This window comes from Manis javanica, chromosome 8 (genome assembly GCF_040802235.1).
Source record: "Manis javanica isolate MJ-LG chromosome 8, MJ_LKY, whole genome shotgun sequence".
Lineage (NCBI taxonomy): Eukaryota > Metazoa > Chordata > Mammalia > Pholidota > Manidae > Manis > Manis javanica.
Window position 1 is genome coordinate 65,398,993 of NC_133163.1, and position 25,117 is coordinate 65,424,109.

The 25,117-nt window shown below is 41.5% G+C and overlaps 1 protein-coding gene across 6 annotated transcripts in view; it reads right to left on the reverse strand.

The window, feature by feature from the left end:
• The window catches only part of AKAP6 (A-kinase anchoring protein 6), a 627,130-nt gene that overhangs the window by 143,728 nt on the left and 458,285 nt on the right, over positions 1-25,117 (reverse strand). For all 6 annotated transcript variants that reach the window (XM_036999333.2, XM_073211384.1, XM_073211383.1 and 3 more), the window contains one exon: positions 18,313-18,461. In XM_036999333.2, the coding sequence (XP_036855228.2) occupies positions 18,313-18,461 (149 nt within the window). The remainder of the gene's footprint in view (positions 1-18,312; positions 18,462-25,117) is intronic.

A 25,117-nucleotide genomic window follows, 5' to 3' on the forward strand; every position in this document is an offset into this window, starting at 1 on the left:
ATCGGTACAGGCATCGCTCAACAATATCAATACTGGCCCTTTTCATCTAGTGACCTCTATAATTGGAGGACTCAGAACCCTCCCTTCTCAGAGGACCCCAAGTGTCTTATAAGTCTAGTGGAGTCCATTATGTTTACCCATCGTCCCACATGGGATGACTGCCAGCAATTGCTCCGTACTCTCTTCACGACGGAAGAGAGAGAGCGTATCCTCAATGAAGCCAGGAAAAATGTCCTCGGAGAGAATGGAAGACCCACTACCCTCCAGCCCATCATCGACGAGGCGTTCCCACTTATGCGCCCGGATTGGGACTTCGGGACTGCAGAAGGTAGGGAGCGTCTCCGGGTCTACCACCAGACTCTGATGACCAGTCTCTGGGTGGCTGCCAGATGGCCCACTAACCTGGCTAAGGTAAAAACTATTGTTCAGGGGGAAATGGAAAGCCCAGCCGCGTATCTGGAAAGGCTGTTTGATGCTTACAGGCAGTATACCCCCATAAACCTGGAAGCAGAGGAACATAGATCAGCTGTAGTCCTCTCATTCATCAACCAGGCAGCCCCCGATATCCGGAGGAAACTCCACAAGCGGGAGGACCTGGGGGAGATCTCTATTAGGGAACTGCTGTAGCAGGCGGAAAAGGTCTTCAATGCTAGAGAAACTCCGGAGGATGGAGAAGAAAGGCTGAGGAAAGAGAAATGGGTAATACAGGAGAAAAACAGGAAAGAAGACAGAGAATTTCAGAAGAGGGAGAACAAGAAGCAGAGGGAGGAGATGGCCAGGATATTCCTGGCTGGGGTGAAGGAGGGCCTTAGGCCACCTCGAGGAACAGGACCCCGCCAATCCCGACTAGGACGAGATCAATGTGCCCTGTGTAAGAGATATGGACATTGGAAGAGGGAGTGCCCCCAAAGGGGGGAACAAGGAAGAGGGAACCCTGTTAAGACCCTGCACCTAGGAGAGGAGGATTGACGGGGACAGGGCTCGGCACCACTCCCCGAGTCCTGGGTAACCCTGTGTGTGGAGGGGACTCCCATTGGGTTCATGGTAGATACTGGGGCACAATATTCAGTTCTCAACCAGGCCCACAGTCCCCTGAACCCAGGACACACAAGTATAGTCTAGGGAGCGACAGAGTCCAAGAAATGTGCCTGGACCACTAGCAGAAAAGTGGACCTAGGAAGGCATCAGGTCTCTCACTCATTTCTGGTCGTACCTGAGAGCCCCGCACCGTTGTTAGGTAGAGACTTACTAACCAAGGTTAGGGCACGCATTCATTTTGAACCCGAAGAGATAAAAATCATGGACAAAGAAGGGCAGCCCCTACAACCAGCACATGTATTAACTCTGTCCCTGGCCGACGAACATCGTCTGTTTCAGGCAGATCAAGAAAAGGGGGGCCGGGGAGAAATGGACTCTTGGTTACAGAAGTTGCCTTCCGCATGGGCCGAGACCGGAGGAATTGGTCTCGCTAAACACCTATCCCTGGTCGTTGTTCAACTCAAAGCCGCGGCTCTACCCATCCGGGTCCAGCAATATCCAATGCCGGAAGAGGCTAGGAAAGGGATAGCACCCCATATCCATAGACTGCTAGAGACAGGAATCCTTAAAACCTGCCAATCTGCATAGAATACGCCCCTGCTTCCAGTGAGGAAGCCTGGCAGTAGAGATTACAGACCAGTGCAAGACTTGCAGAAAGTCAATGAGAGGGTAGAAGACATCCATCCTACAGTGCCCAACCCTTACACCCTACTCAGCCACCTGCCACCCACGTATGTGTAGTATACTACTCTGGACCTGAAGGACGCCTTCTTTAGTATCCCACTCTCTGAAGTTAGTCAGCCTTTGTTTGCCTTTGAGTGGCAAGAGCCGGGGGGGAGAAGAAAAGGGCAGCTTACCTAGACTAGACTACCACAGGGCTTCAAGAACTCTCCCACCTTATTCAGTGAAGCCTTAAGCCAGGACCTGGAGCCCTTTCACAGGAGCCACCCCCGTGTGACACTGCTGCAGTATGTGGATGACCTGTTGCTAGCCACGGAAACCCGTGAAGAGTGCGAAGAAGCCACGGGGAACTTGCTGGCTGAACTGGGCGAACTGGGATATCGAGCCAGCACCAAGAAAGCCCACATCTGTCAGAGGTCAGTAGTCTACTTGAGGTACAAAATATCTAATAGGGCCAGGTGGCTGACGCAGGCCATGAAACAAACTATCCTGACTATCCCCGTCCCTTCCTCACCCCGGGGAGTGAGAGAATTTCTTGGCTCAGCCGGGTTTTGCAGGCTCTGGATTCCAGGGTACACAGAAATAGCCTGACTGCTATATGAAGCGACTAAAGAAGGGCCGGGCTAGCAATGGACTCAGGAACAACAAGAGGCTTTTGACAGACTAAAAGAAGCTCTCCTCTGGGCCCCCGCCCTATCTCTGCCAGACCCAGAAAATCTTTATCCTGTTTATAGATGAAAAGAAGAGAGTGGCTAAAAGAGTCCTGGCTCAGCAGCTGGGCCCATGGAAAAGACCTGTGGCCTAATTGTCCAAGCGGCTAGACCCAGTGGCCTCCGGGTGGCCACCTTGTCTGCGTATCCTAGCAGCTATCGCTCTACTGGTAAATGAGGCAGACAAGCTGACTTTTGGCCAGAACCTGAGAGTAACAGCCCCACATACCGTAGAGGAGATCCTCAAGCATCCTCCAGGAAAATGGATGATGAATGCAAGACTCACCCACTACCAAGGGCTCCTACTAGATTCTCCATGAATCGCCTTCTCTGACCCGGTAACCCTAAATCCTGCCACCCTTCTGCTGGACCCAGATCTGACGACCCCCATCCATGACTGTAGAGACATCCTTTCCGAAATTATCCAGGTGCGAGCAGACCTGAAAGACACACTGTTACCAAACTATGAGCTAAACTGGTATACGGATGACAGCAGCTTTGTGCAGGAGGGGGTCAAGAGAGCAGGGGCAGCAGTAGTAACCCATGAAAGGGAAGTTGTCTGGAGCACAGCTCTGCCCCCTGGCACCTCAGCACAGAAGGCGGAACTTATTGCTCTCGCTGAAGCCCTGGAAAGAGCAGAAGACAAGCGAGCCAACATTTACACAGATAGCAGATATGCCTTTGGCACTGTCCATGTCCACGGTGCCATCTACCGAGAAAGAAGATTCCCTTCCGTGGAAGAGAAGGGACTGAAGAATCTGCAAGAAGTCCAAAGACTACTAGCTGCTGTTGAAAAACCCAAAGTGGTAGCAGTTATACATGTACTGGGCCACCAATCAAAGAAGACACCTGAGGCCATTGGCAACAGCCATGCTGATGCGGAAGCTAAGAGGGCAGCACTCTCGGACTCCCTTGTACTTGCATCCCTCGAAATACCCAAACCTGAACTGCCCGCCTTGCCACCCAAACCTGAGTATTCCCCCCAGGATCTTGAGTGAATTAAAAAAAAAGTCTCGGGGAAAGTGTTTGGGGAGAGAAATTAGAGTAAGGACCAAGAAGGTAGGTTGATCCTGCCAGAAGCATTGGGGCAGTACATGCTTGCTAATCTGCATAAGTCCACCCATCCAGGCTGGAAAAAGCTGCTCAGCCTTTTCCAGTCCGTGCAGTTGGTGTTTCCCCACCAGAATGAAGCAGCTCGTCAGATCATGAAAGAATGCAGTAGCTGTGCAATGCTAAGACCAGCCCCAAGAGGGCTGCACCCGGCAGGTACCCGGGAAAGGGGGAGGGCTCCAGGGAGGAATTGGGAAATAGACTTCACCGAAATAAAACCAGCGAAGTATAGATACAAGTATTTGCTGGTTATAGTAGATACTTTCTCTGGGTGGGTGGAGGCCTTTCCAACCAAGCATGAGACTAGCCTCATAGTAGCAAAAAGATTAATTGAGGAAATCATCCCCAGATATAGGGTCCCTGAAGCAATAGGTTCCAATAACGGCCAGGCTTTCATTAGCAAAATCCTGCAAGGACTAGCCCTAGCTTTGGGAGTAGATTAGAAGTTACATTGTGCTTATAACCCACAAAGCTCTGAGCAGGTAGAAAGAATGAATCAGACCCTGAAAGAGACCCTTTCTAAATTAGTATTAGAGACTGGCGGGGACTGGGTGACCCTCCTTCCCTTAGCCATCTTCCGTGCTCGGAAACTCCCCCTATGTACATAGTTTAACTCCATTTGAGATAATGTATGGGGCCCCTCCACCCATAACCCGGCGAGTGCAGTTTCCCAGTGCAGAGGACCCGTCCCCTGACTATCTGAATGTGTTGCAAGCTCTTGCTAAAGTGCAGCAGGAAATCTGGTCCCTGATCAGAGCATATTATAAAGGCAAGAAAATTCCGAGCCCAGAACATGGCATAGTCCCAGAAGATATAGTATGGGTCAAAAGACACCAAGTGAAGACTCTTGAGCCCAAGTAGAAAAGACCTTACATTGTATTGTTTACCACCCCCACTGCTCTCAAGGTTGATGGTATCACTCCATGGGTGCACCACACCCACGTTCAGATCCTACCTCGTAACGATCCAAGGAACTGAAAAGAAGAGTGGAAGGTGCAGCAGCATCCTGCCAATCCCCTAAAACTACACATAAGCCGCAGATGAAAGAGATCCTGCTAATAAGCTCCTTAGTATGGATCTTCACGGGAGCCACATCTGTGGGGATCAGAGGCACCAACCCCCATCAACCAAGGAACCTGACCTGGATGCTGATTGATAGTGACAATGGAGAAGTCATCAACTCCACACAACACAGTGCGCCAGTCAGAACCTGGTGGCCTGACCTGTATTTCTGCTTTCGGCAGATCAACCCCGTTTACTGATCTGTCCCTCCAAATTTAGCTTGCTCCCATGGGTTTTATGCTTGCCCAGAAACAGGTAAAAGAAGGCACTGTGAGGGGGGGCATGACTTCTTTTGTGCCAGCTGGGACTGTGAAACCTCGAACGACGGAGATTAGAGATAGACAGTTACAAAAATCGATTCTGTCAAATTTACTTATGTCAACAAGAGCATCCCTCGTCACCAGCCTATGACCCTTTACAAAACCAAGGCTTGTGACAAAACGGACCAAGATTGGGTAAGAGTTCAATTCACCGAGACGGGCAAAAACACTGAGGTATCGCGCTAGATAAACAGACTAACGTGGAGAATAGTGTATTATAAATATGGGGGGCATGCCGGCTCGACCCTCATCATTAAATTAACCGTGTCAACTCCCACCGCCACCGTAGGTCCCAACCCGGTTATAAATCCCCAGAAACCTTCAATCCAGGACAAGGGCCTGAGCAAAAAGGATGAAAAAATGCCGACCAGAACGCTTGCTCCAGAGCCCACGAGAGGACCGGGTCCATTGACCTCTGAGTTATAGGCCCAGCACACTCCCTCTGGGTTAGATAATCCCATGTGGGAAATGGTGCAGGCAGTAGTAGAGACTCTTAACCACACCACTTCCTCCCTCACAGATCCCTGTTGGCTATGCTACCCAAGTTCACCTCCCTTCTATGAGGCAATCAGGATAAATAGCTCCTACACTATCAACAACTCCCATCCCACTTACTGGGACGGGAGACCGTGGAGACTTACAATCGCTCAAGTCTCAGTCATTGGTACGTGTGTAGGCACAGTCCCGATGACCCAGAGCCAGTTATGCTCCTCCTATAATAACACTACGTGAGAGCAGGGAAAGTAGATTATACCCTCCTTGGGCTAGTGGCTCTGCTCAAAGACAGGCCTCACTCCGGCCCTATCCACCTCTGTGTTCAATGCTAACAGTGAGTTTTGTGTGCTGGTGGCCATTCTACCTCGCCTAATGTATCATTCTCATGAATCTCTCCTTTCTTATTGGGAAGAAAGGCTGAGCCCCCACTGGAGCAAGAGGGAGGTTGTTACTGCCCTGACCATTGGGACCCTCTTCTCCCTAGGGATAGCAGGGGCAGGCACTGGGGTCGCAGCCCTTGTGACGCGGGAAAAAAGGCTCACAGCCCTGAAGCTAGCAGTCGACAGAGACCTAGAACAACTCTGACAGTCAATATCAGACCTGGAGCAATCCCCTCACCTCCTTGTCAGAGATGGTCCTACAGAACCGAAGAGGCCTGGACCTCTTGTTCTTAAAAGAAGGTGGGCTATGCGCAGCCCTAAAAGAAGAATGCTGTTTCTATGTAGATAAGACAGGTGCAGTCAGAGATTCCTTAGCCAAACTAAAAAAAAGATCTTGACAGACAGCGTAAAGAATATGAAAGCAGCAGCAGTAAAGGCTAGTTTGAGTCTTGGTTCAAGCACAAGCCATAGTTTGCTACCCTCCTCTCGGCCATTGCAGGGCCACTGGTCATCCTGCTGTTTTTGCTTACCATCGGCCCGTGTATAATAAACAGGCTGCTTAAGTTTGTGCAAGAGAGGTTTGACACCGTCCAACTCCTGGTCCTTCGCCAAAAATATCAGGCCCTAGACACCGCTGCGGAAGATTCCTTAGTCTGATCAAGAAAAGGGGGGAAATGTAATGGAGTGCAGAGGGCAGCAAGAGTCAGGAAAAAGAACTAATGACACTTAACCTGACTGCCTAGAGCGAGAGCCACCCAGTCTTTTCTTGTGTAAATTACCCTAGGCTTCTGAGAAATGCGCCTACCCTAAGTTAGATAACTAGAAGTGGGCAACAGCCTGAGAACGCCTGGGGATGTAACCCATGATAAGTCACATAGACATGCTTGGGTAAGCAAGAGATAACAATTGAAGCAGGCAGGCAACTGGCACGTTCCCTAAAAAGGTTACAATGTTTCCCATTAGTTACAATATAGAGTGTGTTTTAAACCTATTAGTTTTAGAACTGCGTGGGCTTTGGTGTAACTGCTGTGAAGATCCTATATAATCAGTACCCAAAGTTGCTTTGGGGTTGGCAGCTCGGACTCGGCCTGTGTGTCAGGGGAGGTGCTGTCGACCCCAGCTTGCTGGCTGAATAAAGACTTTGCTTAGATTTTCATCTCCGTGTCCGTGTGTCTTGTTCTCTGAGAAACCCTGGAGTCCTAGACCCTAACACCATGAATATGTTACATTCTCTATGATAATTTACAAAGAAAAACTCATATACACTTTGAGAGAGTGTTATGAAGCAAACGCATCACCCAAATGGTACTGTCTTGGCTACCTTCCCTGTAAATTGCCATATACCTGATCTTAAATAGATTCACAATAAGAGTTAGACATTCTGTTGTAGGTATAATACTCCCATTTTAGGAGGTTTAAAGCTTAATCATGTCATGAGGGGAAAAAGTCTGCTAACTCAAAGTCAGGTTTTGTTAGACAAATACATAATTATGAATGTATTTGTGTTTCATAGTCTATGAATACAATAGGGAAAGCAATAACACTATGGAGAAATAAATGTGCAGTTTTTCTCTTTAGTGTGTTTCTAAATTTGAATTAACTATTATGGGTAGTTAACAGAACTATTTCCCAACATCTTCCCACCATTTTACTCTGCCTTTTTAAGGTTAAAAAAAGATTCCAAGCCTTTTCACCACAGGAAAAAAATACTAACAAGCTTATTCAGTATCATTTTTCTACAGATTTGATAGCAATATATTATTTGTGAGGCTAGCATAGTTTAAGAAATAATCCTTCCTCTAAACCCTGATGGGAGTTATGTTTGACTAGCTAAGTGTTTGAATACATAAAAGCATTCAGCCTTTGGTATTTAAAGTGAGCATCATTAACTCAACATTTTAACTTAAACTTTGCTTAAAAGATAAAGTTTCCCCCAAGTGAAATCAATGGGAGGTGTGTGTGAATATATGAGGTTTCAGCTTGGCTCACTGAGGAATTGTGATTAAAATAGACAACTAAATGAAGAAATAATCAAAATAGAACATTCGCTGGCTGAAGAAAAGCTAACATTAAAAAGTCTTGGCAGTTTTTCTACCTAAGGCTGAGTAATATATATTTTGGAACATTTAATAATCCATCCTTTGTATGCTTAATGGTTAATTCACACCAACACATCCAAAAATACAAGACTGGGTCCTGAAATACCAGCTTATCTATACTGGGACTTCTATTACATGATCCAATTTTCCTAGCTTCTTTAGCATATCGATTCTTTCCCCAAATATTCACTGAGTGTTCACTGTTCATATTGTTTGCTCAAGGAAGTCTGCCTCTGGTTTTCAAAAAGACACTAAAGGGAGTGGTAGCAAAACCTTGTAATAATATGGTTTAAGAATGTTACTGAAGTGAAATATGAGCAATAGATCAGAATTTCCCATCATCCTCTACTCCATGCGCCAGGTAAGCACAGATGGGAGATACAACAGTAGCACATAGCCCAATCATAATATCATTAAAGAATAAAATTTAGCTTTCCAGACATGAAATCTGATATGCACAGTTGCATGTAGAATCCCTTTCCACTCTAAACATATTAAAGTGTGGACACTAATTTACTATTTTGAATGAAAATTCATGAGTGACTTCCTCATGAGAAAAGCAGCCTGCCTTTGCCATTAATAAATAAAAAGGAATATGGAGTTCTTTCCAGCAGTAATTTTCTCAATTCTCATATATACTCACATACATGTGAAAATGTCTAAGAAAAACAAAATCAGCCTTACAAACTTGCTAATGAATGGCCCTACTTTCTCATGGACTGTCTATAAGTTATTAAAATAAAGCCATAAAGCAAAAAAATTCTAACTCCCAAGGTTAGCCACAACATGCAAAATATCAATGTAGATTTCTGGATATATTTAGAGGATTCTGTTAGGCTGTTAGGAAGTCAAACCCTTGTCTAAATTTCCAGATAATACATTCCACTGAACTGTAGGCAAAGAGCTGTAAAACATTCTGAAGAATTTAGAATCAGTAGTGATTTTAACACAAATGGGGAAACTGTACTTCAGGAGAAAAGTCTGGAGATGATAATGTTTAAAAAAAAAAAAAGATAAACCTTCCTACGTCATTATCTGTGTGTCATAGTGCACCAGCATACTGGTGTGGGTTGGGCAGCTCACCCTTTTGTAAAAGGGCTACCCCATTGTAGGCCTCACTGTTTTTCAAAAATTTAAGAGGCAATAGAAAAATTTTACCCTCAGGATTATGGCAGGAGGTAAATAATCTAGAAATAACTATCAGCCATCCAATTCATAACAAAAGCCTGGCAGCAGAATTAATATGGAGTGCTCTCCCAGAATGATTTCCTCTGTCTTCTCCATTGAGGCTGACCCTGTCCAGAGAGTGCCACGCTGGCACTACAATGTTTTAATTACTTGCAGAACTGCTCTTGCTGAATTACGCTTTGACATCACTTCTAGCAGCCTACATCAAAAAATTGCCTTGGGAATTCAGTTTCTCTTACAGGGATATAGTATTCTCCTTTCAGGTCTCAAAGGCATAAGCTGTGTTTCTCCTGATATATACTATTTTTAATCTTAGGATACTGAATTTTCTGATGGATGAAATTTCACTCTTTTCTTTGGTATGGAAAGCTTAGAGCCAAGTCATAGCCCTCTTCACAAGGACATGCATAGAATATGCATCTGTTTTCTTATATATATTTTACTTTTGCCTAATTTACTTCAGTCAAATATTTATTCTATTTCATTGTAAATATTTTTGTACATTGACTCAAATCCTTTGTGAAGGAGATGTAAGAATGAATAATGGAATAAATTTGAAATAAAAGTTAAGCTCTGCACATTAAAATTATATTTGTCTTAGATACACTTTTATTGTACACATAAGTACCTGTCTCCCTTTTCAATGGGTCCCATCAACTCTCTAAAGCTGTACAGAAATTAAGATGGAAGGGAGATTCATATATATATTTTATTAGTTGACTTCACTGTTAACTTTGCTATAGTACTTCCCCTCAAGGTAGGCCTCTACCAATCTGGTTTTTTCCTTTGTTGCCTCCTGGCATTTAGATCACTGAATTGCCAGACTATCTTGGTCTAAAATTAAGTTAATGCATTTGCACATTAAAAGGGTATATCATGACTCCCAATGAACACATTTCCACTTTCCACTAGTGAGGTTTTTCCTTTTTTTTAGCCCAGAAAGACCTATTTTAATAATCACATAGTATACAAAATATCAGTTATCCAGAAGGTAGGCAGGCAATTTTTGCTCCTTTGACTGCATGCTGCATTGTGACCTTACTATTTAATGATACCAGAATACAAGAAGCAAAAACAACCTTACATGAACCCTAATCAGCTAATCACTAGATTGAGATACAGCAAGAGTCAGGGGAAGAAAATAGAAATGCATGGTGGAAATAAGGTTTCTTTGGGTTGTCTAGTGATTTCTGCGAGAGTGTTCTCAACATTGGCACATATACTTCATTGGACAGTACTTCACTTTATGGGTGGAGCGTACCGAAAAAGAAAATATTTTATGTAGCAATGTTCCAAAAACACACATTGAGCAGAAATTCAAAATGGATGTGTGTGTGTGTGTGTGTGTGTGTGTGTGTGTGTGTGTGTTTGAGAGAGAGAGGAATGAGCATGAATGTTCAGCTAACCACACAGAAATACTTTTGGGCCTGTTGCTCAACAGAAAACCAGAAAGGTTACCCTCCAGCAGTGAAAGCCAGGGTGATTCTATCCCTTCTCAGGTGGTTAAAGTGATCCAGTGTGTCTTATTGCTTAGTTAATTTAGAAAGTCAAACTTGATTTTTAATCAAGCTATATTTTAAATAGAGAATTGCTTTCATTTGTCAATATCATTTCTTTTTGGTGGTGTTTATAGATATTTGCATGTGTGTATTTTCATACTATATGGAGATGTTACTATTCCTAAATGAAAGGGAGTCACCTTTCCTGCCAAACTTTTAAACTTTTGTCTATTTAAAATTCATTTGGCCTATTATGCTCGGGAATACATACGTATACTATTTGTAGGTGGGAGTAAAATTTATGCTGAAACCTTGCATGTTGAGGGGTGATTTACTCTGATATCTTAGATAAAGGACATCAACCTCGACAGTATCTCCATCTGTAGACATCGGCCAGATTTTCCCACAGCCAGAGGAAGCCTGGCAAATGGCTAATGAGACTGAGGTATCTTTTAGAACTTCATCACAAGAGCAGAGTCCTGAAGAACTCCCTTGGAATTCCCTCCTGATCCCAGGAAGCAGAGTCAGGAAACATTTCCATGTCCTTCTGCTTCAGCAGCATTAAGTTATTATTTATAGTAACGCTTTATAGGCAAAGACACACACACACACCCTACACAGTTACTGTCTTGTGGCTGAAATCTTCACTCTCCTTCTACCCAACGTTTTTCTAATGGCTAATATCTATGCATCTTTTACAACAGCTCAGATGTTCCCTCCTCCCATAAACCTCCTTGACCCCTCTAGCCAGGCTAGATTAGGCAGGCCTCCTAAGTATCCTCATTGATGCTCTCTCTCTTGAATTTTTCCCATTGTTTCATAAGGATGTATTTGAGTTACAACATAGTAGTTGCTCAGTGCTTATTTCATTAACTAATTCTTCACATATCTAGTACATTCCAGGTATCTTGGGGACATTTTCTTATTGATTATTACATTTCTCTGCTGCAAAAGTATATGAAATAGACTGGAGTAACTACTGCCATTTTACAGAATATTGCATCTTGTTGAGATTAATTTTCCCAATCAAGGTCACACAGTTAAAAAGTAGCAGAGGTGCAACTTGAATTCCAATCTTTAATTCCTAAGCTAGTATGTTCTCTCTCCTTCTTTAAGAAATTAGACTAGAGTATCCATTGATAGATGAATGGATAAAGAAGATGTGGTACATTTATGCAATGGAATATTACTCAGCCATAGAAGAGAAAATACTGCTATTTTGAACAAAATGTATGGACCTAAAAGGTATTATGCTAAATGAAACATGTCAGACAGAGAAAGAAAAATACCATATAATTTCATTTATATGTGGAATCTGAAAAACAAAACAATAAATGAACAAACAAAACACAAATACATAAACAGGCTCACAAACACAAAGAATGAACTGTTGGTTACCATGGGTTGCAGGGGGGCAGTGAAATAAGTGAAGGGTATAAAGAGGTATAAACTTCAAATTGTAAAATAAATCAATCACAGGGATGGAATATAGACAAAAATGTTGTATCTTTTTATAGTGACAGATGATAATTCTATTTATTGTAGTGACCATTTAATAAGGTATATATAATTGCCAGATCACTATGTTGTACATCTCAAACCAATATATTATATATCAATTATATTTCAAAAAAATTTTTTAAAAAAGAAATTAAACTAGATGAATTTATGACTATTTCTAAAGATAAATATTGTTGTGTAGTTGGAAACAATTTGAGCAGACCTAATACATTCTCATATCTTTAGGATCAGGAGCTGTTACCTGCAGCTTTAAGTCAGAAAATAAGTCAACTGTAGTTCTCAGTTCCTGCCAATCAAGATACTACCTAGATCTCTCAATGATTTAAAAATATCATATAATACAGCAGGAAAGATTCTAACTGAAATAAAAATATTTTGAGTATCCATTCTTTTACAAACAAGCATTCTTTAAATATAATGTTATGTTCAGGGTTGGGAGTAGTCTATCACAAGATAAGGTCTTATCTCTCTCTCTGCCTCTGCCACTCCGCAGTCACCACACTGCCCTTGCACTGGTTGCAGAGCCCAAAACATTCCTGAGCTTCAGACCTGCTGCTTTCTGGGCATTTCCACAGGCCATCAGAAGAACTATGTCCCAAATACTCAGCCTCTTCCTCACCTCCTGCTCTTCCCCTGCATTCTCCACTTCAGTGAATGACATGTCCATCTGCCATCCACCGGAAACATGCAGGTCCATTCTTAAATCCCCTACCCCTGAATGCCCCCTACCTTCCCCCCTGCCCCCACTTGGTGATCGGGGCCTGTCTTCAACTTCCTTCTTTCAGTTCCCATTGGGAACTTTCAATTTCCATTGCTGCTGTCCTAGCTCGGGCCCTGTTTCTCACTTGGATGACCAGAAGAGCCCCATAACCAAGCACTGTCTAGGCTTGCCCACACCGGTCTGTTCTCCACACTGCTGACAAAATATTATCTCAAAACTGACAATCTAACCATACTGGACCTACTTTGTTGGTTCCAGCTGTTGGTACACACTCTCTCCTCTGTAGCAAACACTCTTGCCACCTCTGACCCGGGGCCATCCTCCATGATACCTCACTTGGAAGGCTTTCCTGATTTACATACATACACCTGCCACTCTTTGTGTCCCATTGCTTGTACCTCTTCAGGGCCTAGTACAGTCCTCACTTTACAGTTTCTCAATAAATACTGAAAGTTAAACAACAAAAAGTCATTTGACTCCCAGTCCTAATTTCTTTCTCCTGCTGGAGCCAGCAGTTAGAGCATTGGTGGGCTCCTTACTCTCCCTCATTGTCCTCATGACACGCCACCAAGGCGTAGCAATCCTTTCTGGCTTCAGTCTCCAACCCAGTCTCCACCTTCTCCATTAACTTCTAACCCCAATGTCCGATGACATAAGTGGTGTTTCTCACCCCATAGAATCAGAATCACCCGGAGGCCTTGTTCAACAGAAATTGTTAATCTCCACCCCCAGACTTTCCAGTTCAGTAGGTCTGGAGTGGGACCCAAAACTGGCATTTCTAACAAATTCCCAGAAGATGCTGATGCTGCTGGTCCAGAAAACACACTTTGAATATCAGTAGCACAGTAGTTCTCAACTGGAAGTAGGCACTATAACACGTCTATTTGCCCGTTGCTGCCTACTGAATGAGGATTTTTAATGGAGCAGTGTAGGCAGATGTTTTTCAGCTAAAAAGCTCCACAGGGGTCTTAACCTATACTGGTAAATAACTATGAACTCAGTGATTAACTCAAGGGTCTGGACTTTACACACTTGCCAAGCCTTATTTTTCATATCCCTCCAACTTTTTTTTTTAATTTTTTTAATTTTGATATCATTAATGTACAATTACTTGAACAACATTATAGCTACTAGAACCACCCCCATCATCAAGTCCCCCCCCCACATACCCCGCCACAGTCACTGTCCATCAGTGGAATAAGATGCTATAGAATCATTACTTGTCTTCTCTGTATATACTGCCTTTCCTGTGTGTTCCCCCTACATTATGTGTGCTAATCATAATGCCTTATTTTCCCCCTTATCCCTCCCTTCCCACCCACCCTCCCCAGTCCCTTTGCCATTGGTAACTGTTAGTCCATTCTTGGGTACTGTGGGTCTGTTACTGTTTTGTTCCTTCAGTTTTTTCTTTGTTCTTATACTCCACAGATAAGTGAAATTATTTGATACTTGTCTTACTCTGCCTGGCTTATTTCACAGAGCATAATACCCTCCAGTTCCATCCATGTTGTTGCAAATGGTAGGATTTGTTCTCTTCTTATGGCTGAATAATATTCCATTGTGTATATGTACCACATCTTCTTTATCCATTCATCTACTGATGGACACTCAGGTTGCTTCCATTTCCTGGCTATTGTAAATAGTTCTGCGATAAACATAGGGGTGCATCTGTCTTTTTCAAACTGGGTTGCTGCATTCTTAGGGTAAATTCCTAGGGGTGGATTTCCTGGGTCAAATGGTATTTCTATTTTGAGCTTTTTGAGGAACCTCCATACTGCTTTCCACAATGGTTAAACATACCCCTCCAACTTTTTACCCTGCTCTCCAGTCATAAGGAACATCAGGCAGTTGGATAATTCCAGACCTTTGCTTCCTCTCTTTACACCCCAGGTCAGTTTTCAGTTATTCCTTTATGCATCCATTCGTTCACTGAGCACCTAGCTTGTGTGAGGCACCAGATGCAGGACAGGATGCCACGGGCATGACAGAGGCAGCCTGCCTCACGGAGTCCTCCCTATTCACTCTGAATGACCCTAGCACCCCCTGTTTACCCTTCCTTCTCACTGCACAGGTAAATACTGGCTTAATGCCCCACACTCTTGTTAGATGGCAAAGTTCATGAAAGCAGGGAGTGTGGTCTTCCTAGGTGCTCAATAAACATTTGTTCACATTAAATTGAAAAGCCTCCCTAAGCTAGCCTTCTTTTGAAAATCATCTTGAGTCCTCTCTGCTGTTTTTCCTAATCCATTCCAACTCCCCATATCACAATCAGAACTGAACTCTGCCTTCCATGAACGTGACCTCTACCCTACCCAGATTTCTATCTCAACACTCAAGATGCTTTATTCCATGTTGTTTACCTATCTGGCTCCTCCTACCAAACTGTGAGCCTCTCAAAGGCAGGGGCCATTTCATTTTTGCCTCTTAGTTTTAATATAACAGGTATTTAATATTTGTCAAATCAAGCTTGCTTGTGGCTTTAATGAAACCTCCTTAAATGAAACCATCTCTCTATTAAAAGAAGATGCTGTAACTTAAACTTCATACAGTATGGAATGTGCACAACATGGGACTGAGGGGAAAAATGTTTGTCAAATGTTCAAATGAAATCCTCAGAGAGAGGGAAGATGTGACTCTATGGACTGTTCACTGCGTCTGACTGAGATGAGGTCTTAGCTCCATTTTAAACCATCATGCCAGACAAGCCATTCACCCAGCCTTTTTGCCTCTCAATTCTATCATTTATAAGCTGTACAAGAGATGGTTTTTAATCTACAGAAAGTCTGACAGCAAGTAGGATGTTGCTTAATGAATTCAACAGCATCTTTGAATTTCATTTAAGAAATGAAATCAGACAACCTCTTGATAGAAAGGGGTGGTTACACTTAACAAAATAAACAAAATGTAAGTTTTTTTGACAAACTCCACTCAGAGCATCATGACATGCACATAGTAGGCCTTCAGTGAACATCTACTGCATGAAAGAAACAAAAAAGTTTGTAAGTACTGTCATTTAAATCAGCAGAAATAAAAAAATCTGCTCCCACTGAGAATCACTAGCGACTCATACATTGCATGTCCTTCCAGGGAGTCATAGTTTCCAACTCTGTGCTGCTGGCGCCAGGGCCGAATGGTTCTCAGGGGTGAGCGCACTGTTACTGGAGCTCATGGTTTCACACACAGTCAGGGAGAACTTCCCAGCACATATATTCATGACTGCCAAACACACAGTTCATAGTTGTATATAAGCTGCATTATATCACCTTGATACACACCATTTTGTCAAGCCAGAGGTAATAAATGCATTTCTAAATGATATTTTGGTCAAATAAAATTCTTAAAAATTTAAGATCACCATTTTATCTAGCAGTTGAGTCTTCCCTGGAGTAGTCGTATACATTTTTCAACTACATACTATCCTTAGTATGCATGGAGGCATGGGAAGGAAATAAAAATATATGAATTGTATCACCAGCTTAATTTTTTCTTTAGTAGACTGGCTATCTGTATATGGAATGAAGACCCTAAAAGGCCCACAATATTTCCACAATTGCTCATCAGAAACAATGTTCATTTTATGTTAACAAAAGGAACAGTTAGTGAAGTTTATGTATCATTGGAGCAGATAATTTTACAAGACTGTGTTCTTAAGGCTTCAGAATTAAGGATTTGACTGTAGGAGCAAAAAGTCTTGGGGGCAGGACACCCCAGATAACCTCACCCACACACATTCCTCGAACAATGCTTTTCTGTATGTAAACAGAAAATAGAAAGGAGTATATGGTTTTTGTCCTTAGTATTAAATAGCTGCCTTTTTTTTCAGCACACTCTTAAATTTCTGCACAATGCACAGCCTTCAGCACCCCAAGGAGCATAAACAAAGGATATCAGGCAAGTTCACCTACTCCCACTTCACAGAACAATGCTTGTTGTTAACTAAGCAATTCCCAGGGCAGATTTATGATTTGCAGAGCCCAGAGTAAGTACTCAGGTTGGGTCCTTGGAATCTGAGGTCAGAAGCATGTGATGCCGGCTCAATCCCCAGGGCTTTTAGAAAACACGAAAATGTGACCTGAAGTTTGTGCTTGCTTGTACACCAGAGACTACTTATGCATTTAGAAAAATTAAAGCACATGAAAGCCTCAAAACAGCTTATTGTTCATGCGCCAAGATTTAACCGTTCCTTTCTTACTTGCTGCTATGCTTTTCCTCTTATGAATAAATGCGATTGAATCATATAAAATGAGTCAAATACATATATAACATGTCCATGTAAAATAAAAATCCTGGTAGAGCAACAGATTATGTAGATAGACAAATTTTTTCCTAATAGAATTATGACTCTGATTCTTTTCCTGTATTCTTAGGCCCTGGGTTATAACACAAGACAGAATTTGTAATTTGTGTACTTACTTTATCCCCCAAATTTGTAGGAGGGTTTTAAGTCCAGTCAGAATTATAAGCCCTTCAGAGATAAATGCAAGCAAGTGCATGAAAATACTTCTTTCCTCCTGCATTTTCAAGGAGTATTTTAGCTAGTCACACCCTATAGGTTTACATGATGCTTATAACTTGTAATGGAACTTGGGGGAACAGTTTCTCCCCCATGTTTTCTGGCTCAGATACAAAAGTGAAATAGGTTACTGTTTCCATTTTTATGAGTATAATTATTACTAAGCCATTAAAACTATGAAATAATTACATTTCATAACTATTCTTTTACTCTTTAATAATCACATACTAAATATTAGAATTGGGCTGAAAAGACAAAAAAAGATAAAAAACATATACACAGTGTTTGCATAACTATAAAGTCATTTGGAAACATCTGAATGCATGGCTTACTTATTCAGGAGTATGGGTAGTTAGCATAATATAAATACAGCCACACATCTCAAACTGCATAACAGTGCTGATGAGTCACTGAAGTTGTGCAGTGGATCCTTTCACATACCAGAGGCAATTCAAGTGCTGTTCTGTTATTCCAATTGACTCACATGAAGCTAACTGGCTAAACCATGGTCTCTAAACAGTTATTAAATATCTATGTTTTCCAGGAAAATTACAGTTTACCAAATTTCCAATGAGATTCTGGTGTTTAAAATTTCCTTAGATATACTTTAAAATGAATGGTGAAGTTTGAAAGGGGGGAAATAAACTGGAAAAAAAATTAAAACAAGGAAGAACCAATACTATAGGCACAATGTAGTCATACAAACACTGGTAAAATTTCTATTTTGAAACTTGCAAAAGTCTGTTTTGAAAAAGATAATGAAGAAGTTAGAAAGTTCTGATTAGATGACAGGCTGATTAAATCCACAGTCCTCAATTCCGGCACAAATAGGAAAGAACATAAATGCCTCATGTATAGAGCTTCTCCTTGTCTGTGAAGCCAGGGAGGAAAAGCCTGCCTAACACCTACTGGTGGAATATCACTGAAAAAGCAGAGATTAGTGAGAATAAAACAACAAAAGGAATAGTTGCCTACCCATCGCCTCCCACTGCATGAACTTTTGACATATCAGCAAACTCTTCTTTCCTCTTGCTCCTGCTGGTATACTGCTCACTGTAGAGCTTGAGGGACATCTGCTCAACAGCATCTCTTTGTGCTTCCAGGTAGCATAGCTGAACCTCAGCCTGGAGAGGAAAACAAACAGGAACTGCTGTTTTAATCCAGAAGGAATGCATCTCAAGTGAGGTGTAACAACTCAAAGAATGGGAATTGTTCACATCATTATATTGCTCCTATTCGGGTTGGATTTAATGGGATCAGCTGGGCATATTACAGAATTATATTTTAGATCTGAATCTTATAACTTCCTCCTTAAAATACGATCTGAATAAATGAACTCTCAGAAGACTCAGTAAATATTACAAAATATCCCTGAGATCATAATACCGTATGATGAAACTTCACATACAAATTTTGCAAAATTACTTAATAATATTCCTTCTCATATTGCCACAAGTTATTTTTTAAAGATTTCCCCTTCCAATCCATACATTTGCATGGACACATACTCTGAACGCTTCTCATTATCTTCCCTAAGGAGAATAAAAAAAGCCTAGTACTAATTCTAATACCTCTTCCATAGTGACAACAGTCTTCCTTTATTACATTTTTTTTGCTTCCCTGAATTATTATCTTAGTAATTTTAAAACAGAGGGAATAGTGATTTTGCTTATGCAGCTTTGAATCGTTAAATCTTTCACAGTTACTTGGGACTCACTGCAGCAAAGGAGAGGTAGTAAGTTCACCGTGCTGTTTCCTATCAAAGGCAAAAAGAATGCTGAAGAATATTTGGCACGTATTGAGGAGATGCTTTCTTGCAGCTGTGGTGATCCTTGCAGTTTTAGGGCCCCAGAGAACACCACATGAGACAAGGAATGACGCTTCTCAGCGGCATGCTTGCCCAGTGTAAAGGAGGTGGCGTGGGGTGGGTAATGCTGAGTTCATGTGCTCTGTGGACCAGAGGAGCTCTCCTTTTGGCACATTTCACTAAATCCAAGCATATCCATGAACATTTCTTATAAGCCTTAAAATTGTTACTTCGTTATAACTTAATGGCAGATTCTCCCAAGAGAAACAGTTCTTGGTCACCTGTTGGGTAGCTGCTGGAATTCTGTAATATGCGAAAAAGCCAAGTCAGACACAACCTTCTACTCTTCGTGTTCAGTGCCAACCAAGGCCTTTAGCCTGGTCTCTAGTTTTAGAGATGACCACGGGAAAAAGAGTGTTACAAAGTGACAGCTGCTTCAAAGGGCAAATCAGGACTCTGTAAAAGAAATCAGTAGCTTATGAAATTTAGTATCTCAAACCATTCTAGAATTCCTATGTTGTTACTTTCCACAAACAGCTAATTATAAATGCTCTAGATTGCTGAGGAAGAACTCTTAGAAAAGTGCTCAAATTATTATATTCATATAATTGAAGTTTCAGAAATCAGTTAAAAACCATAATCTATATATTGGTCCATGTGAACTCTTCTTGCCCAAACTAATTGGCTTGAATAAGAATAGACTCAACTGGATTAAGAATTACATCAAACAGTATAAACAAAGGATAACGCTACAGGGAGTGTATTCAGTTTGGAGGGAAGGAGTATGGCTGGTGGGAAGGCACTAAGGAAATGCTAGAGCAAGTATTATTTAACATCTTTATTAATGATGTGCAAGAACAGGTACGGAGGATGTTAATGGCATTATAGAAGACTACCAACCAAGAGGTGTGCAGATATCACAGGTCTTGGAGGAATAATACCTATTGACCTAAGAATGTATTTTTTAATAGGGGGTGTAAAACTGAATATAGGGACAAGACAACAGAGTATATCTTTCAAAAGAGTATACAGTATTCTTATGTGATTAAAGATGAGATAACTGAGAGATACTGAATAAAAGTCAAAGAACTTAAAAACAATAATCTTTCCAAATGCCATCCTGCACACCCATGCCCTCTCTAAAGCTATAGGGATAATGAGAAGGTCATCCCACACCAAATATTCTTTTGGAAAGTCCATTAGAATAATGCATCTGTACCGTTAGGTGGTAAGGGCATGTCTGATCTCTAGAGGTTCTCATTAGCTATTAACCATCCTAAGGTACTAGACCACTACTTGCTCTAGGTAATGATCTCATGTATGTATACCACTGGTCTCAAGAAGGATCATCAAGAGATTGACTTAATGTAGACTCATTACAACAATGGAAAAATAATTGGAATTCATCCCTTTGAGATCCTTGGCATTTCATTTGTGTACAAAGGGAAACACCTCTCATATGACAGGGATACATTGTTCAGAGAACAATGCCAAGAGCAACTAGAAAGATAATTAGTCACATTATGAAAATGACTGAAATGTTGTAACCTAAGACTTTTATTATATAATATCTCACAGGCATTTGACATAGGAAACTTCCCTGCACTAACGAGGAGATGAATTAGTTGGCACAGGTCTTTCCTATCCATCTCTATTTCTATCTTTGCTTTCAGTGATTCATTCCTAAATGTGATGATAAAAACAAGCAAAGTAGCTCCCTCTTTTAAGATCGAATGCTTTGCTAGTCTAAATCTCTCTGCAGATTATCTTAAATTTTTCTCATACTACATCTTAGTCCAAAGTTAAACTTTTAAGAGAAAAAATTGAAGAAAATACAGTTCTTAAAAAAAATAGTAAGACTGAAACTGGTTTAAATTTTTATTTATTAGTATTTATGATAATGTGAATACTTTTTTAAAATGACTATATTTTACAAATGGAAACTTAGCTTGATAAAACTATATTACTGCTGTGTAGGCAATGAAATTTGGCAACTTACTCATTAAGGATAATAAAGAGGAACAAGAAGGAACAGACCCAATGACAGAGCAGCCTCTTCCTGGTCACTGAGAGGCCCACAGGAGTAGTAGCATAAAAAGAGCAATATGGGTGCATGGAACAAGTGAGCGGGAGTTGAATCTTTTGGTTTGAAGTACTGATGGGGTACAAAATGAGATGTTCAGCAAATAGAAATATTAAGACTGAAATGTAAATCCAGAGGCAATGGTTAACACTAGGAGATGAAATGAGAATGCCACTGGGGACAGTATATACTGAGAAGAGGAAAAGGATCAGTCCTCACTTATTCTAGTCAAGGCCTGCATTATCCCTTGACTGACCTAACCTAATGGATTCTCAGTTGCTCTCCCTCCCTCCTCCACCATCCCCAAATCCATTTTATAGATGGCTCATGGATTGATCTTTTGAATCACAGCTGAGATCACTGGTTATTGTTTTAGGGCTTAGTTCTGGACCTCTCTTCTTCACTCATACTCTCTCCACAGCTTTCAACGCCACGTAGGTAGTAATGGCTTCCAGTTCTCTCCTCCGAGCTCCACACTTACATATATCCAACCACCTGACATTGCTACTTGGATTTACTTCAGGCATAACCGTTCAGAACAGAACTCTACATTCTCATCCTCACCTCATCCCCCAAAACTTTTGGTATAGGCCTTCCCTTTTAAATAAATGACACCATCTTTTGCTCATGTCAAAACTTGAAAATCATCCTTGACTCCTTTTTTCCATTTCCCAAAGCCAATTACTCCTTAATTCTATAGATTCCTCTTTCATAATGTCTCTCCACTCTACCTCCAAATCTGTACTGTTGCCAGCCTTCATCACTTCTCCCCTACAGTACAGCAATTATCTTCTGACCTGTATCTCCCTTCACCCATTCCTAATTCTCCAGTCTTACCTTATAAAGAGTGGTCTTTATAACACCTGAGTTGGTTTCATACTGCATTCTGAAAAGCACACTTCTTTCATGGCCCATGAGATTTGGTTCCTGCCTACCTCAGACCTCATTTTCTACTTGTCTCCCTCTTGATCACTTGCCCTGTCATCCTTGCCTTCTTTCAGTTCTTTAGACAGTTCTTTCCTGTCTTAGGACCTTTGCACATATTGTTCCCTTTCTCTGGAACATTCTCTTGTTAATTTCTTCTCATACTTCAACTCGTGGCTGACATATTACTTGTCAGAGAGCCCTTCCTTGACCATCCTGTCTAAAGTATTATTCACTCTATTTTACTCTCTTTTTGAAAAGTGTTGATTTCCCTCACAGTATGTATTACAATTTGAGTCTTGTATTTGCTGGCTTATACTTCTGTCTCAGTCTCCAGACTCTAAGTTCCATAAAGGAACCATGTCTGTCTCCTTTGCCAATTTGTATTCTCAACATCTTGACAGAATGTGAAACATAACAGTGGCTCAGTAAAAAATTGGGGAATGAATGAATTGCACATTCAGACATCCATCCATTTATTACTCATATGTTCATAGGCCTTTATCATGTATCAGGAAGGGCACAAGGGACAGTGGGTACAAAGAAAAACAAAACATAGCCCCTTCTCCCAAGGGACTGAAGTATAGTGGAGGAAAAAGCCATGCCAACAGATAACTACAAATATGCTGAATTAAATGACTGTGGGGAGGATGGGGAATAAAACAACAGTCTGACAATGAGGATTGGACAGGAAAAGCTAGACAGGGGTGGAATCTAAGCCAGAACTAAGAGTATGGATATGAATTTGTCAATTGAAAAGGCAGATGGATATCTTTGTAGGCAAAGTAACTCATTTGTTCTGAGGCAAAGAGTCATGAAAGGATATGCCATGTTCAGAGAATGGTGGCTGGAGCTTTGGGAAATTTGGATAAAGAGGCTAAAATGTAGAAAGTTATAGACTGTTGAGGATGTCAGGTTAGGGAATTTGGATGCTATCCAATGCTATGTCAACAGAAGATGCCACTGTTTCTATGACTGCCATTAATCTTCCTCTATCTCCCTTTGTCCATAATGGCAAGAGAGCTATTCGATGGATTAGTTCAAATATGCTCAAAAAGTTCCCACCTCCTGGTGTGCTTTGAGAATACTGCATTGAGAAGGGAATCAAAAGTTACCAACAGGCCAGAAAACCAGTGTCTCAAAGAGTGGGAATACCTAAGAGATTCTAGTAACTTGTATGTCTAATAAATTTTTAACATAATGTTATGGACTAAACTGTGCTTCCCACCCATCCATATGCTAAAGCCCTAACCCCCAGTGACTGCATTTGGAGATAGGTCTTTAAGAGCTAATTAGGGTTAAGTGAGGTCACAAGTGTGCAGCCCTAATTCAATAGGATCAGTGTCCTTAGAGGAAGATGAAGAGTGGGCACAGGGAGAAAAGGCCACGTGAGATGCAGTGAGATGGTGGTGGTCTGCAAGCCAAGGAGAGAGGCCTCACCAGAAACCAAATCTGCCAGCACCTTGATCTGGGATTTCCAGCCTCCAGAACTGTAAAGTAATAAAGCTCTGTTGTTAAAACCAACCCAGTCTGTGGTATTTTGTTGTTGTTGCCTGTTCGGACTAATACACAATATAGTTAGAAACACTGCCTTTCATCTGAGGTTTAATGCAATTGCTTTGCTGCTTATTAGAAGTATGTTTCCCCTTTTTATTTTGTATGCACCTACAGCCTAAATCATTAGAGATACTCCTCTTCAAATTTAGGCTAAAAATTAATAATTTAATCAGAACATAAGACACAGTGTTCTAAAGTATTTTATTTAATTTGGCTTGGTATATGGTGATTCAAATTCAGTAATCTTCTTCAGGGCCTGAATAATTACTCAACCATCTACTTCTCTCTGACATTGTATCTAATAACAAAATAGCTAGTCCATGATAAATTCTGGGAGGTAAATTTCAGCCTAACAATCTTTTAGAATTCAACACGTAACCACATTTATAATCACAGAGACACATATGCTTTATCCATGCCCTAAGAAGCAATGACTTAATCAAGAATTACCAATTATTTCACTAAGATTGCATGTCCCAGAATCCTTGTATCCAAAGAATAGAAAGTTATAGACTGGGTTAAGTATCCAAAGAATGTTAAAATTAATTTTACTCTATCTTAACTCGTGCCATTGTAGGTCTGCCTGCTCACTCATTCTGTACTTCATTGCTGCCCACCACGTCTACCCCACTGACATCTAGGTCTACATCCTCTTCCTTCCCTCCTGTTTCTGCGGAAACTGTCCATATTTCTAAGTCTAGTCCCCTCTGCTTGTGCACCAGATCCCCTCTTATTTAAGCAAAGATTATTACCACCTGCAGCAAATTGCTCTTCATTCCTGCACTGTTTTTCCTCTCTACTGTATTATCACTAGCACAATAGCCAAAAAAATTCCATTGTTTTTTCCATAGTAAGAAAAAAAAAGAATCCTTAGACACCAATCGACACCAATCTATCCTCTGGCTAAAGCCTCATTTTTCTATTCTCTATTATAGCAAAATCACTTTTACGTGCATCACCTATTTACTTTGTCCAATTCCTCTCCTATTTTCTCTTAAATACCCTCCAGTTGGGCTTTTGCCTACATTCTCCATGCCAGTAGTCAGTCCTCAATCCTCAACCATCCCAAACTGCACCAGCAGGGCTGGTGGGCACGGCCAGGGGCATCTGGACTTGTCTGCATGATGGTTCAGGCCCTGACTTCCCTCAGGTCTTTGCTGAAATGCCATCTTCTCATCCTCTCCTACTTAAAAATTCAACTCACCCCCACCCCCAGAAATCCCTATCTTCCTCCACATATACTATCATATCTAGCCAAAACATGTTACTTATTTTGTATTGTCCATCTTCCCCCAGTGAACTGAAAGCCCCAGGAGGGCAGGGACTGTGTCTATGTGTTCACTGCTGTATCCCCAGCCACCTCCATGGCACATGGTATATGACAGGCACTCCAGTCAAATGGGCTGAAT